We start from the raw sequence: 15,824 nt of genomic DNA, 5'->3' as shown, positions 1-15,824 counted from the left end.
GAAGACTCCCATTTAGATGGCCTATTTAAATGCCTTTTGGAAACTGCAGTGTCCCCCGTGCGCACACAGCATCTTGCTATGACAATTTCGGCGTTCAATCTCGATATTCTTTGTGTAACTGAAATTTGGCGCAGGGACTCTTCCGGTCCTGCGTTAGTACAGACCCCTCTGGACGAGTATGACATTATCCATCTGGATCGTACTTCAGTTCATCGTGGTGGTGGTGGGGTGGGATTTGCAGTAATTTACACATCGCACTTTTGATGTCACCAATACCTCAGCCTCAGGATATCAAAATGGAGGCTCTTGTGGTATGCCTTTCCAAGTCAGTTGCCTTCTCTATACATAAGCTAATTGCATATGGCCCACCCCTCCAGCATGGATTCACGGTTGTGCAAGCCGTTTAGAGCTTGCAGCAACTCAAAATATTCTTAAACTTGTTAATTGTGTGAGATTTTAAAGGGACCGATTTATCCTGCAGGCACTCCGTTTGAAGGCATGACTGATCTAGGCACCTCAAACATGTTGGAGCCTACTCATCTTTTGGATAATATTTTAGATCATATTTTTCAGCAGATTCGTTTATCTCAGTTTTCCTAGTCTGATCATTTGGTTGTGCCATTACTAATAGTCCCGGGTGTCTTCCCCCCCCCCCAAACACAGTATTTTTTCGAATGCAGCTGGCACTCAGTAACTACGGACGATACTGCATCTTATATTAGAGACAAATGAATCCGTGCCCAATCTGTTGATCTGCCCGATTTATAACAGACATTAATTTCCCTAGCTGACCATTTTGCTCCTCTGGAGGCGGTTGGGCCTCGTGGGTGGCCCTCTGAACCCTGGTTTACAGTTGACTGGCAAGATCAGCTGCTATTAGGTCAAATCACTAGGCAATACCATCATGTCATACACGCGGTCAAATGTGTCTTCAATAATGCGGAGACTGCTTTTCATTAACTTAAGGAATTATCGCTGGTTCGGTTACTCATCTAATGCTACTACACCAGACACCTGACCGCCCTCCCTCAGTCCCCCCCCCCACACACAGCAGGGAAGGTTCCTTCCTAAAAAAAAAAATGTTGGTACTTCCCAGTCAGATTTTTTGTTTCAAGGATCGCAATAGAATTCAATCATCTGGTGCGAGTACCTCTGCTGTACAGGAGATAAGCCCCCTCATTCCTAGTCTTCTTTTTGTAGGTTTACACCCAAGGCAATATTAGTAGCCACCAGGGGTCTTAAATCTGCTTCTCCTCTTGACCCCCATTCCTCTAGGTGTTCTCAACAGCATTATGCTGGATATTGCCAAATAGGTGAATCAGGCAGTGAATTTTTCATGCTTGTCCAGCTCCATCCCTGTGGTTTTGAAGCAGGTTCTCGTCACCCCCCTCCTTAAAAAAAAAAAAAACAAATTTAAAAAAAAGTATTTTCCCTTGACCCTACTATTCCGGCTAATTTCCACCTGATCTCACTTTCTTATGAAGCTCTTAGAATCTCCAATTTCTCCTCTTCTCAGCTCCTTCTTGGAAACCTCCAACTTTGACCCCTTTCAGTCAGGATTTCTCCCTGGTCGGGGCATGAAAGCGTCCTGGTTTCGGCTGTGGACGATCCCTCTGAAAAGCGCTCCATTATGGATCTGTATTGTTTTATACCTCTGCAAAGCACTCCATTGCTTCTCGAAGCTAGGACCATGCTCAATGAATTCTATAATCTTGCCTGGCTGACCAAGGGGGAGTGGGAGCACTAATTGTATTAGATCTTTCTGATGGTTTGGACATGGTGGCCCCACTCATGTTGGATCGCCTGGCTTTGGCGGGACTCTGGACTGGCGCCATCCTGGTTTACCCCCTTCCTAACTGAGAGGCCAATCACTTTCTCTCCCTCCTTTCCATTCTTATTCCCTTTTTTGTGGGGGGCCCATGGGCTCTGCATTGTCTGCCATGTTATTAAAGGTCTATGTGCAGCCTCTTGTTCAACTCATCCACTCCTATGACCTCTCTGGTTACTCCTATGCAGATAATTGTACAGCTTAATCTCATCCAGCCTGATGCGGGAGTGTAGTTTAGGGACTGCTTGGCAGCTGTAGTTTGTTGTATGAGCATCAATTGGCTTAAATTGAATGGAGATAAGCAGGTACTGGTGGGTTGCCCCCCCGCCCCCTTCTGCTACTCGAATTAGTTTTGGCCTACTGCTCTGGGTTATTTTCCTTTTAAAGATTTAGGCTTTAAGATTTCTGCTTCTCACGCCACGGAGGGACAGATTGTGCCGTTTGTTAAGCTGGCCATTTCCATTTGAAGGTTCTCTGTAAAGGTTTCTCTTTTCTTACTGCAAATCTTCGTGCTCTGGTCTGGCTCAACCGCCATCTTATTTGCCAGCTGCAGCCTCTTCAAAATCCGGCGGCTTGTGTCACATTTCCCCGGTGCTCTGCTCTCTTCATTGGCTTCCAGTTGTGAAACTGATTTAACTCAAGTCCATATGCATAGTTCACCATGCATTTTATGGCCAACGGGCTGAATATTTGCAGGACAAGTTCGTTCCCTAAGTTCCTGGGACCTCCCTTTGCCCTCAGGTTCACACCTTTTTCCTCTCCCCCACTTTCAGCTAACTAGGACTGTGAGGGCCCTTCTGTTGCTGCAGCACAAGTTATAGAACTCTTTGCCACTCTTCGGCAATCGAGAATCACTTTCAAAGAGGGTTGAACCTCGCAATGAGTTCTTCCATTTGAGAGACCAGGTTGACCGAACCAGTTCTCTGAAGTCTGCATCCATATATAAAATGTGGTAGTGCTCTAGAATAGTGAGCAATTATTTCTCAGCTCCTCCCTCCACATACCATATGGCTTTTGGGATCAGCACTTTAGCCCCATATCCATTGACCGCAAAACATTTTGGGGCTCAGTTACTCAAACACCAAAAACATTAAGTGGAGCAGCAGTGCAAGCACGCCCTGTGAAGTGTGACTGGCACGTAGAGTGCCCATGGTAAGCCCTTAATGGCTGGCTTAGGTCAGGCAGCTGAGTAGCTTAGTCTTGAACAGTGGGGAAGCACTAATGCGTACTGAGCTCCAATGTAGCAAGCAAAAAATGCCAGCAAAATCTCACTCAAACCTGAATGCCCTGCGGCATTCTAAGAAGATCCGGAAAAAAAAAGACCTCAACCCAGAGGTAGCACCAATCAATTCTTGCCCAATAGTGCAAACTGAGACACCCTGCAACAAGAATTTTTGCTTGGAGGACCAAACAATTAGCTGATCCATAGAAAAGTTAATTCACGCACAAAAACAGATTTGATTAAGTGCATTGTCAGGCCTTACTCAGCAAATGGAAAGATGCAGACAGTCGGTGTCAGAATAATTTCTGCCGTCACCGCATCCAGCCTCTCAGTGCAGATCTGGATAGGTTTTTGAAGACAGCAAATGACACCCTCCATTAACTAGCAACAGTCCGGAATTTCACCCACATAGCCAATTAAAGAATACCTTCCTCCTGATGTTCTTGCTCATTTCCTCCATTTCAAAACGGAGCAACCCATTTTTTTGCGAAGAAAGCAGTTTTCATAGACCCCCAAAATATAGCTTTCAGGAGGTGTTGGAAAAGATCTGTCTTGTCTGGTGTTTCACTAACTTTTGTAGGGTGCAGGGAGGGACAACACTTTGTAATAATGCAGACATGTAAAAAGGCTGATGGCAGAAGTGTGTAATGGAGGCTTACTGGAGGGTGGGGCAAACAAGCAAGGTTTGGGATGGCTAAAAACAGCCCTGGGTGCATTCCCCTCACACAGTTCAATTGGTTCAGCCTGCTCCAAAGCTTAATGTACTGTTGGGTGGTTTAATTGGTCATTGCGGCTGTGTGACAATATGGGTTTTGTACATGCGCAACACAAGCTTGCTCCAGCTCACTTTTCCAATTAGGCAATTCCTGTAGGAGTGCCAAGACCACAGACTGGAAAGCATACATTTGCAAATGCAGACCCACTATGCGCCTCAGTTTTCTAGTAGGATTACTCCACACCAGCCGTCATGCTACAAATTAAATTGCTCGCCCTTAATGTTCCGGGCTGTTCAGTACGAAAATGTTAGAAAACAGAAAATTGATCCACTGGATTTTAAGATGGCAGGAGTTTCCCCACTTTGCCTTTAAACACAGGAAAATTAAGTATGGCAGACCTCGACTTGAAAAAAGGTAGGGTGGGGAGTCTGGCATTTGACAGAGGTAAATAATAGCTTTCATATCATTTCAGTAGCAGACTTGGCCGAGTCAGTTTGAAAATGTGTCACAATTTGTGGATGAGGCGTTGATCACTTGAGGGCTTGGATTTATTCATGGCAATCCACAAGTGTGGTCTAGGACTAGATACTATCAAACAACGCTGGGTGAGAATGTTTGAGATTATATATACAGACAACCCCACACACACCCACACCATTAAGAAAAAGTCCAATTCCCATCATTGACTTAAAGAAAATATTTTATTTTCTTACGCAAAGGGGCGGGGGGGGGGAAATCACCACTTTATAAAAATATGTTTCTCTGAGAGCAGAGGTGATCATTTTCCTACAGTGCCCAGCATGGACCAGTAAAATTCAGCCATCAATGGAGACTTAAAAAGCTAAGGGAAATTACCTTGTGTGAAAACTCTGTTGCTGTGAAAACTCTGTTGCTGTAGGATTAACATGATTGTTTCTTCCAGAGTACCACAGGTCAAGAGCCACACCAACCAACAGGGTTGAGGCCAAAGTGGCTAGCAGAGATACAGTAAGGAAGTTTAAGCCCAAGTATTTTTCTAAGATAAAGTGACAGGATAGAATCCCGGGTCACGGGACTCATCGGGAAAGCACACAGTGGCGTTTGAGAGCCCCCAAAGCACACAAATCTATTGAAGAACTAGAAAACATACCTACACAGGAGTGTCTCCTAGGGCATATAACACAAGCCCAGAAGACGACCACCAAGTTAATTCTCAAGACTAAATACTTTGATCCACATAGTTGTAAAGAGTATTGAAGCATGGAAAGCGAAATAGGTAGTTTGAAGTACAAGGTATTGTAAGGACGATTGATTCACATAAGAATTTGATTTATTCAGAACACCCAACAGTAAAGGTGGACATGTTACAGGATTCAAACGATAGTCCGTCTACCAAGCCCACAAGAAATAAAGCTTCTGTACTCCACCCGCAACGAAACAGCCACCATCCTTAGTTTTTGAATGCATAAAGCAAGGTCACTGGCAAGTATGAAAAAGCAAGGGGAGCAATTCTGGGCTCCCATTGCAGGGCCTCTCCGTGTCAGATTTAGAAACCACTTTCGAGTGCTTAGAACTCAAGATTTTAAAAAAATAAAGCACATACCACATTTAATGTATCCTCACTTTTGGCACATATGTTGAAAACTGCAGTTGGTTCATGGGTGTATGCCCCAGCAGAAAAAGCTCCTTTTTGTGCAGATTTCAGAAGCATAGTGAAGGAATGCAGTGTATGAGGCATGATGGGGCCGGTGATCTCCAGGCTGAACTGGTCTTTGTACCCAGAATTAACCTGTGTCCTCACATTGACACTTCGAGCCTGGATAAAATAAAAAAATAAATGGTTAGAGTGGTTGTGGAAATAGACGAATACCATTTTTTTCACATAAAAATAAGATTTTAGAAGTACAAACTAGAGATTACAGCAAAATAGCTAAACCATTGGAAAGGCACTGAAATGGCCAAATTGGAGGCTAAAACGTGCAACATAACAATGGCTTCTCATGTGGCCAGCTAGCCGAGGCCTTAAGTTACGGTAAATGTGGAGTAGGAACTAAAATGTATCCTCTGTGGAGCCTGCCTATTGGGAAGGCTGCCTATTGGGAAGGCTGCATTTTGATAGCGAGATCTGTTTAGTAGAAAAGTGCTTGGTTATTGTTACTTGGCTTTTATATAACGCCATGTGTATCATTGGTATGATCTCAAAGCGCTTGTGGGTTGAACACCCATGGGGACCGCAGTCCAGGTCAATCAATGGAGCAGGTTAGAAAACAGTGCTCGAGTGCACTCAATGTGTGCAGCCAGTGTGGAACCATAGACACAACAACCTGCCTGGTGGAAGTCTGCATTAAATTGGAGCTTGTTCCCTTAGGGGAAAACTATGCCGAACCAATGAGTCACCTCATGACCGAAACTTCTAGGTATTTACACAATCAATGAGACAAGAAGCATAGTGAAGCTCCATACCTTAAGTGTCTGCATTGTGGCTCCTCGGAAGGCATTAGGGCACAGCAATGTTGGTGGAAGTCCAGCTTGGGAACCCGAAGCAGCCACTAAACTCTTACAGTTTATCAAGAAGTTCAATAGGGTAAACGTATTGGTCCCTTTCACCATTACAACAGACTCTGGCTTATGATCCAGCTTCACTTCATTCTTTTCTTTAGAACTAAACAAATAATTAAGGAAATAAAAAGTGTACAAACGGGACCAAGAATTTTTGAAGACGTTCAAAGCATGTGCAGGACCCGAAACCAAACAACTACGGCAAAGGGTGATGCACCGACTTCAACCAGTTCAATAAAATAATCAAGAAAATTTGGCAACAATTTTAAAGGATACAGTTTGATAGACATGCAATCTGGCTTCTTGATCTTATCCTGAACTCCCATTTCTTCAAGCCAAGAAAATCCTTCGTCGTCATCACTTTCTTCTCGGCTATGGAAAAAGAAAAACTTCAGTAAGTAAAACATTCCTAAGGCCAGCCATTGCTGCACTGGCGGCTAACTTAAACTAGCAATACTTGCTCCAAGAGCCTAGGGGTGCTTGTAGGAGAAATGGACAAGCAAATGCAATTAAACCAATTAGCCCAGGAAGGTGGTGGGGAAGCACATTGGAATCCTGATAACCCATCAGGATCCAAGGTGTCTGGACAATGTTCGTTAGGGTAGCCATGATTACATTGTTAATTTTGGCATGCTTTGCTCACCCACACTTAGATTCCGACGGCGTTGCCAACCATCCTCTTGCTGTTTAGTCCACTTTCTCCATGGCGCCCCCTGCAGCTCTTCCTCCATGCCCTAGAAATGAAGAACAGGCTTTACTTCCTCCAAGGAAGTTAAGGCTGATCATTTCTAGGTCATGAAGCAGAGCCACACGGGGAGCCAGGTTTATGGTGGACACGTTGGCTCAGATGTCTGTTGCACACCCCACCACAGGTGCAAACAGCATCATGGCTTCCAGCTACTGGGCAATATCCAGATGTCTTTCTTACGGCGAGTCGCATCACTCTGGCCCAGAAGCACATATTTCCTGCAATTGCTGCAAGAACACTTAAATAATTCTTAACACCAAACAGCATTAGGTGATTGAAATAGCAGCAGGCTCCCAGTTTATTTGGTGTGAAAATCATTACCATAGAGAAAGCATTTATCCATCACTAGTTTCTGCAAACAAATGGTGACTCTTCTCACAAGTGGGCTGCAATCGGTATGCAAGGTTCTGTTTGAGGAGGTAATCTGGCACTTACTGCGTCACCCACAAATAGAACAATGAAACCACCCCAACATCCAAGCAATATAGACAAGACTTCATAATTTCAACTCGCTACTAGCCATTGGCAATGGAAAATGTCTTGTCATCTGGGCAAGTACAAACTTGTGTACATGTGGAGAAAATGGCAACTGGCCAGTGCCGTGTACCCCAGTGTGCCTCGTAGCCTGCAGTACAGTCAGTTGCTATTTTTCATGCAAGTCTCATCAGTCCAGACTTGGGCAGGGTTTGAGACGTAAAATGTACTGTAGGATGATAAACTGTTTGAGCCATTGTCTGACAGATGACCAATAAGCACTATCCAGAGTAACCTTGCACCAGACATGTGCCCTACACGGCAGCACGATTCCACAAATTACACCACCTCACCCAGACACGCCTGGAGCTACACTGGCTCCCACCCTTTTCAGAGAGATAGCCTTGTAGATGGTGCAGCAAGATTTGAAGTCCCACAAACAGTTTCTCAGTGAGGCCATCTCCAGAGGCATACGATCCACCAAAGGACATGTGCAGACTAACTCTGCCAGTGCAGGAAGGAAAGAACCATAAGGCAGGCCTTCTCGTCAATGCCACTCCCCCCTTCGCTTCTACATTGTAGAAAGGTGCTCAAGAGTCTCTTCACGAAAGGTCTCCCCCCCAACACGTATGCCCACACTTCCTTCCCAGCATTAGACTAGGTGATCTACAGCCTCCTTTTGTGCCCCTTGTTACTTGTGGATCCCTTGCTGCCAAGTAGTCTGCCCTCCGAGTTAACTCCCTGCTTTACTGACTGACAGTGTATTCGTCAGGCATGCGTTGTCCTACTTTAGTTCTGGTACAGATATCTTACTTTCAAGTTAGGAACAGGGAGGGGTGCATGGTTGAACATACGGGGAGGTAGAGAGAAGGAAGCGTGGCGGTTACTTCGGAAAAGAAAAAGCAACCCTATAACCCCCCCTGCCGGGCTGAATTCAAGTATGCCCACTTTCTAAAGCAAATTCACAGCTGTACTGATTGCACAACTCAACCACAATCTAGGAGACTAAGTTCTAAATGCATGCTATTGAGGTAGCCAATCTGCTAGGTTTATTGTTCAAACACTAGGGTTGGTACACTGATGAAATCTGCACATGACAGTGCCAGCCACCGAAACAAGCAGAAGGAAGTACAGAAATCCAAAGCCCTGAAGAAGCGTACAAATGAAGTGAAACATCGGTGGACTCCGAAGCACAGGATGAAAAAGTCCACAATATTATATGTTGTAAATCTAGGAATGCATTTTATAATGTGCAACAAGACTTGCATTGGTATTATTGCACTACATATTAGTGCCCAAAGGCCGAAAAAAAAAAAAAAACTACCTTGCTTAAAATCTTAAAGTGGCAAGCTGCAGCCCAGTTTTGTCCTTCCAACCTCGAAGAAACAGGAACAATAAATAAACATTTGGCGGCTGTTACTAGGACCATCAGGGCCAGGGATGAGAACAGACAACTTCTGAAAACACTATATAGGATGGTCTGCCAACAAATAAACAAAAGACCATGCAACTGTCCCTGAAGTGCCTCTATAAGAATATATAATTTAACACAAGAAAGCAAAATATGATTTTAAATGCTATGGGGGTAAGGGGTGGGGCAGTAATATGTTTTTAAACCTACTCCTCTTCTGCACAGACTTTTTCCATTTTAGAATCCTTCAAATCTGCGTTGGCAATTTCTGAAACTTTTAATTTCTTGCTGCTGTCCACACTCCCTTCTACCAAAGGCAAAGAAAATTCAATTCCTATGTGATGGAAAAAAAAAAAAAAAAAAAGTTACATGTTGACTACAGAGGGAAAGTCCCCATGTTAAATTTGACATGGTTTTGATGTGCTCCATTAACAAAAATCTCAAAATTGCAGTACCTTCATTACGCATGGCCTCCCTCAATCCTCGGGTTGTAGGAGACAGAATGGCTGTAATCGCATTGCTTCCTGCAAGGCCAGCAGCACGGAAGAGCACAGTAAACTGATAAGTGCAGACATAGAAATACGGACACAGCTTTGCCTTCAGCAGGTTATACAGGGAAGTAAAACTGAGCGCCCTGCAATATAACAGATCATGGTTGGTATCATTTGCACCATTAAGGAGAAATCAAGGCACAAACTGGGAGTCGACACAGTCGATGTACACATTGTGGACAACAAAATGTAAACCTTGTGTTAAAAAAATAAAAATATGGTTTTCAAATGGTTTTGAAAATACACTTAAAAAGTAATGAGTAATAGTAATGTAACATGAGAAGATTCTGTGCCAAAAGCCTAGCTTGCAGAGATGTTCAGAGTGACAGAATTTAAGACTGAAAATTAAAACATGTCTAAGAAAAAGAAAGTCATTTGGCATGACGATTTGTCAAACCACTCTAAACAGAGGCCAAAAATAAGCACAAAGGTTTGCACTATCGGTGGCACGCAATGACCACACTTGCCTTCTCCGATGAAAGCAGACCCAGCATTCCCCAGGTCATGAGGTCACCAATGAAAGAAGAAATGCATCCTTAGTGATTAGGATTTAAAGACGTGGCTACATGAGGGCGCTTGAACAGTTAAGAGCTTTACTTTTGAATAATGTTAGTGAAAATTGTAAATTCAAGGCATTTCCTACCATTCGCTCATGAGCACCTGATGTAGTGCTTCATCCTGTGACCAGGGCGTCGCCTTTCCAGCCATTTTCCGGTCTGCACCAATGCGAGGGAACAGCTCCAGCCACGGGAGAGATGGGTGGAGCCAGTACACGAGGCTCTGCTGAAATGCACACCGCAGATCTGTCGACAACTTTGGTTCCTGCAAAAAAAAAAAAAAAAAAGTAGTTTTCCAGATAGAAATTCAGTTTCAAACTTGGTTTGCTGACCCAACCAGACACTTCCGAAACTAGCTCAGTCTCTAAGTCTTAATTGTGTTAAAGACGAACAAAAACAGTTGACTTTGAATGCCAGAAATCCCTCCAATCAATTTCAAAAGGTTTCCATTTTATCGTGCATAATTATCAAGTATACCATTGGATTTGATCAGTTATCTTCACAAATCTTTGGGTGTGCTCTAGGAGTTGATATTTTTCCCTTTAATTGCCTTAATATTTTGATGGCTCACATTGTCTTTTGCATAAAGAATTTAAAACGTGTATATCTTGAAGGTATATTAAAACCTGCATCCGTTTCTTGCCAAATGGGTTGAAACCGCAGTTAAGCTGGCTGTACTGCTACTCTAACATTCTTCAACCCATGGGATATATTGAAAGAAGATTTATGAATCCATATTTAACAGGAAGTTACTCTATGGGATATAGAGTACACATGAGCACCCTGTAGTGCAATCCCTAGAAGTCAACTGGATCTTCTAACACTGAGATTTCTCTTTTGGGTGCATTTAACAAGTCTACCAAGCAGGAGGTTATGAGCTTATGAGTTGAACCAAAAAAGGGTTCTAGTCCTTAAGTTGGACACTCTCACCCTTTGCTTTCCTAGCATTGCATGCTAGTTCTAGAGGAGGCTTCAACATTCTACTCACTCAATGTTTCTGCTCCCTAAAGTGCATTTGAGACATGGATACTGAACAAGCAATTTCAGCCACAGCAGTTCATTCGCCTGCAATCTTGTCAAAGCATGGGCTGATGTAATAGGAAAGGAGAACAGATACATGCATACCGAGAGGCCATACTGTTCAGCTCACTGTCAAAGACACTCATGCCGAAAGCAGAGTTATATTTCTATTCAGTCACATGCTTTACATAAACCACCATTTACTTGTTGGCCCTGAGTATTACTAGTGGTTCTCTTACAAAGTAAAAGGGCGCCGACAGGGGAGTTCTAGTCAAACTATTGCGTTCAGGTATGATTCTCCACGAGTCAACATTGCCAGATGAGTTTTCTGCTATGGTGCAAGCGGCATAAGCCTGGAAAGCAAGTGCCTGTACTTCGGCTCTACATGTAGGGCGGCAGGATCTGCATACGGACTCTAAACAGGCAATTACTCAGTGACAGTCTGTGGCATGTAACCTTTGCCAGAGTCTTGTGAAACGGTTTAGTCACATGCGTTGCAAAGACTAGCGAGCAGAACCAGAGGATTGTGGCTGAGCTGGTTGAACAGAGCCAAATTAAGGTCTCCGTAAGACATGGTCCACCTGTGAGTCAGCCTGTGCTTTTGCATCCATGCAGTAGTGAGGAGTAAAACTGCACTGAGCTCCAAGTAGCAGCATTGCAAATGGCATCCAAAGGGATATTTGCAATGAGACATGTTGGTCCCTTGTGGAGCGAGATTTAGGAGCAAATGGAAGGTGTTAATGTGCTCATTTATAACATTTCTGAACGCTGCTCCCAATCCACCTTGCAATGCGGTTACCTGGGCACCCCTCCCGCCCTGCTGCTAAAGACAAAAAGAACAGTTGCCAAGGGACGGTTCGGTCCATACAAAACAGGACTGCCCTTCACGTGTATGTAGTGTGCGGTCACCTAGAGCATGAGGGCCCTGAAAAAAAGCAGGCAGCAATAGTTTGTAGGCAATGACATTTTGAAATACATGTCTGACAAACATGGAGGTGTTGCAAGTACCACTTGACATTTATGGATTACAACACAATGCTCATCTACTTGGATGGCTCGACGTTTGCCGATTTGCTGCGTGTGGATTCAAAGGGGACTCGCAGCTTGTGGATTCAGACGAGTTAGCTGCTATTGGGGTTTAACAGATTGTGAATTGGGTGCAATTATATTGGTGGTTGCAGCAACATTTGCCTCCCGAATGGTTTCTCCTAATTAACTGGTGCACTGCCTTGCAAAGGAGGTGGCGGCATTGGCAAATACACCTTAGCAAATATTCCAAAGAGCGCCCGACCTCCCATCAACAAAGTTTCTGCATCGGCCTTCTCCATCCGACTAACACCCTACCCCGTTTTCTTGCAGAGCCATGGACTTCGAGACCAACATTATTTGGCAGAAACTTATTATATAAAATCCCATTTTTCGTTTTAGTTACATTCCCTTTAGTTCTTGATGTGGGAGCCAAATGTTACTCACCGGTCGCAGACTGCCATCTAGTGGATAATATGAGTAACAAGACCGAACAATACATATTCTGCTTCCGAACGAATTTGTTTTACCAGTTAGGTTGGTAACCATACTACATTTGAAATCAATTCTTTGGGGAAAGGGGGGGGTGGGTTTATTATCCACCAACTCTCCCCGCTACCCTCCTTTATAAAAAGTTATTTCTCTAAACATTCAACAGGCCGTTTTTTACAAAAGCTCTGCACTATTCAGAAGGAATCGTTTGCCCTTTTCACTGATAGGACGATATTGCACGGGAGACGGCCATTTTAGGGCCATTACTACCTTTTGGTAACGGACCATTAGAAAGTCCAGTCGCCTGTAGCTTGTGACCACTGCACTGCGAGCTATTCTTGGAGGGGGTTTAAGTCAAGGTGTGCCAATCGAGAAATGCAGGACACCATAATCACTAGGAGTTTCATTACTTTATATTCTAGCATCATGCCAACCTGCCGTTTGTGCAGTATCCAGGGCATTTTTTTTACTTGGGCACTTGTGGAGAGAGTTTAACTTCTTGAACCATTGTGCCAGATTAGAACGGCCCATTGTAGCTGTGGTATTGGCAACATATACAATATAACCTGCTGATGCAGCTAACTTGCGCTCTATGGATGCTCCGAGGCAGAAAGTGAAGTAGCACATCCTTACCAAGCTGCAGACAACCATAGAGTTGGGATACTGCGCAATATAAGCAATGTTTGACGGCGCAGGCTTCTATATCTTTCTAGATCTACAACCACCACCCGTGGAAAGGCTATCTTCTAAAGGGAGGAGGCAACTTCCCTTTTTAGTGAATTCAAGAACCAACTAGAGTGCTTGAAAGGAGGCTGTGTTGTAAAGCCTTTCACTAGACATCAGGATGCATCACTGAAGCACAGACCTGCTGTGGAGTCTAGATTTAGTTCCAGGCAAGGCTTTATTTTACATATGTACATTACTCCAGTGTGTCTCGTATACATGTACAGTCACATATAGACAGTAACATGGATGGGTATAAACATAAAGGAGGGGACCCACCGGCCATCCAGCCATCCAGCCATCCCCAGCTCAGGCTCAGGCTCCCAACTGACTCTCAGAACACAGATCCACCCAACATTCTCCTCAGCTGCATTCAAGCACCAACATTCTTACAGCAAGCACCCAGGCCAGTGACAAGACTACACTACATCTCACTTTCATACCAGAATCACCACATCTCCCTTTCACCAAAACCCTCTGACCACAACACGTTCCATCTGGACCCGCCACATCCAGACACAGAGCCTGCCACTCTGGCACCAACCATACACAATCAAGGGAAATCAATCATACATCCAGGTGGGGAAGGGGGAAAAAGGGGGGACCTCGGATTTGCCCCACCCTGGACCCAGTATCACCATATCCATGACACCCACGGAACTATATAGTCCATACAAGTCCAGCCATCTCACAAACAGAGGTGTTGCCAACCCAAAACATTTGCAGAAGGGGTAACTTTGACCGCACTTCTTCCTCTTTACCACACATCTCATCCAAAAACAAACCACTCCCACTTAACACCCAACAGACATCCCACATATTCAAAGCCTATATGGGGATACATTACTCACTGTAATCATATTTCTGATGCTTGTATCTGCTTAGATTCACATGCTGTGCATAGGCCGACATCTAGGAGGAAGCTGCAGAGTATTTGTTTTTCGAAACTCGAAAATGGGCGTCAACATAGGGCGTGCCAGTAATACTATCCCTAGTGTGACGTCCACTGTACCCATGATCCCTCACAAGCGTAGGACCCTCAGATTGTATTTTTTCTGACATGAGGTAACGTGAGTACAGATTATCCAAGCAGATGGATGAGACTACTAGCATCCATGCACCTTCTCTCAGAGGGGAGGAAGGGTGCGCACATGTGAATCTAAGCAGATACAAGCATCAGAAATACAATTACGGCGAGTAATGTATCCCTTCTGAGGCTTGTGGAATCTGCTTAGATCACATGCTGTGCATAAGTTTGCGAGCAGTGTTAGGAGGTGGGATGTGAGTAGTGTCATGAGCAAACAGATTTCTTAGAACCGCTTTCCCACGTGAGTACCTGTCTTGGAATGTGTGTCAATGCAGTAGTGCTGAGTAAAAGTGTGAATAGAGCTGTGTAGCTGCTTTGCAAATGGTGTCAATGGGTACATTTGCAATGAAAGCCAGAGTGGCCCCAGTGTCTCTTTTGGAGTGGGCTCTTGGCGTAAAAGGCAGAGTCTTTTCAGAAAGGGAGTAAAACAGCTGGATACATTTGACTATCCATTTTGAGATGGCACCTTTAGAGACGCAATCTCCCTCTCTGCCTGTAGCTACGGAGACAAACAGTTGGTCTGTCTTTCTTAGCAGTCTGGTCTTGTCGCACACCTAGAGTGTGAAGTTTCCCCCCAGCAGAGCTTTTGGGTTCTTGGAAGGCGGCCGGTAGCTCAATGGACTGGTTAATGTGGAATTTAAAAATGAACTAGATGAGAACCTAGGATAAGTTCGTAGAACCAGTTTATCCTTATGAACATTAAATAAAGGATCCTGCACAGAGAGCCTGAATTTCACTGACCCTTTTTATGGATGTAATGGCAACTAAGAAGGCAGTTTTATGGGTCAGGTGTTTAAGACTAGCTTTATGCATGGGTTCAAAAGGGGAGGGGGGGGGGCGCCCCATGAGTTTAGCAAGCGCCACATTAAGGTCCCATCCTGGTGGTGGGTTAGAAATTGTAGAGTGGAGTCTCTTAACCCCTTCCATGAATGCTTTAACCACTGGTACTTTCCACCACAACACCTTGTTATGGGAGGTGGTGTATGCAGATAGCGCCGCCATGTGTAAATTGAGTGAATTAAATACTGTGATGCTGGCAATGCATCGGAGGGACAGGGCCTCCGTATCCTTGTCCTTTACGGTTTTTATCATGTGTTCTGTCGTGTTTTCCGCGCAGGAGTTATTGTGGGACTCCTGGCAGTCCAGCTCTTGGTTTGGTGAACAGACCCGTGGGATACCCTTATGGCACCCATGGGTAAGGTGCCAACCTGGTGCCCCTAGTGCATGTTTTTGGGCACCTGTGTGTGACCCCAGAGAGCAGGTTATGGGCTGGTGGCAGCTCCGTGCTGAAATGACTGGTGCCCCCAGCGTCCTCCATTTGGGGTGCCCAGGCCCTGTCACTAGAATTGGTAAATTCCTGACGGAGACAAAATGGCCCCCATGGCCTCTTGTCTTCCATCATCTGTTACCTTGATCTTCCCGAAGTCCTGG

At 44.6% G+C, this 15,824-nt stretch overlaps 1 protein-coding gene across 3 annotated transcripts in view; it reads right to left on the bottom strand.

The window, feature by feature from the left end:
• Positions 1–15,824, bottom strand: part of DONSON (DNA replication fork stabilization factor DONSON) — a 195,931-nt gene that overhangs the window by 5,134 nt on the left and 174,973 nt on the right. For all 3 annotated transcript variants that reach the window (XM_069636238.1, XM_069636235.1, XM_069636237.1), the window contains 6 exons: positions 10,132–10,310; positions 9,393–9,571; positions 9,148–9,271; positions 6,581–6,676; positions 6,209–6,407; positions 5,349–5,561 (listed from right to left, as the gene is read on the bottom strand). In XM_069636238.1, the coding sequence (XP_069492339.1) occupies positions 5,349–5,561; positions 6,209–6,407; positions 6,581–6,676; positions 9,148–9,271; positions 9,393–9,571; positions 10,132–10,310 (990 nt within the window). The remainder of the gene's footprint in view (positions 1–5,348; positions 5,562–6,208; positions 6,408–6,580; positions 6,677–9,147; positions 9,272–9,392; positions 9,572–10,131; positions 10,311–15,824) is intronic.

Source organism: Ambystoma mexicanum, chromosome 7p, assembly GCF_040938575.1.
Source record: "Ambystoma mexicanum isolate Mex_15411 chromosome 7p, UKY_AmexF1_1, whole genome shotgun sequence".
Classification (NCBI taxonomy): Eukaryota; Metazoa; Chordata; class Amphibia; order Caudata; family Ambystomatidae; genus Ambystoma; species Ambystoma mexicanum.
Note: the sequence above shows the minus strand (reverse complement) of the source record. Positions and strands in the feature narration are given on the sequence as shown.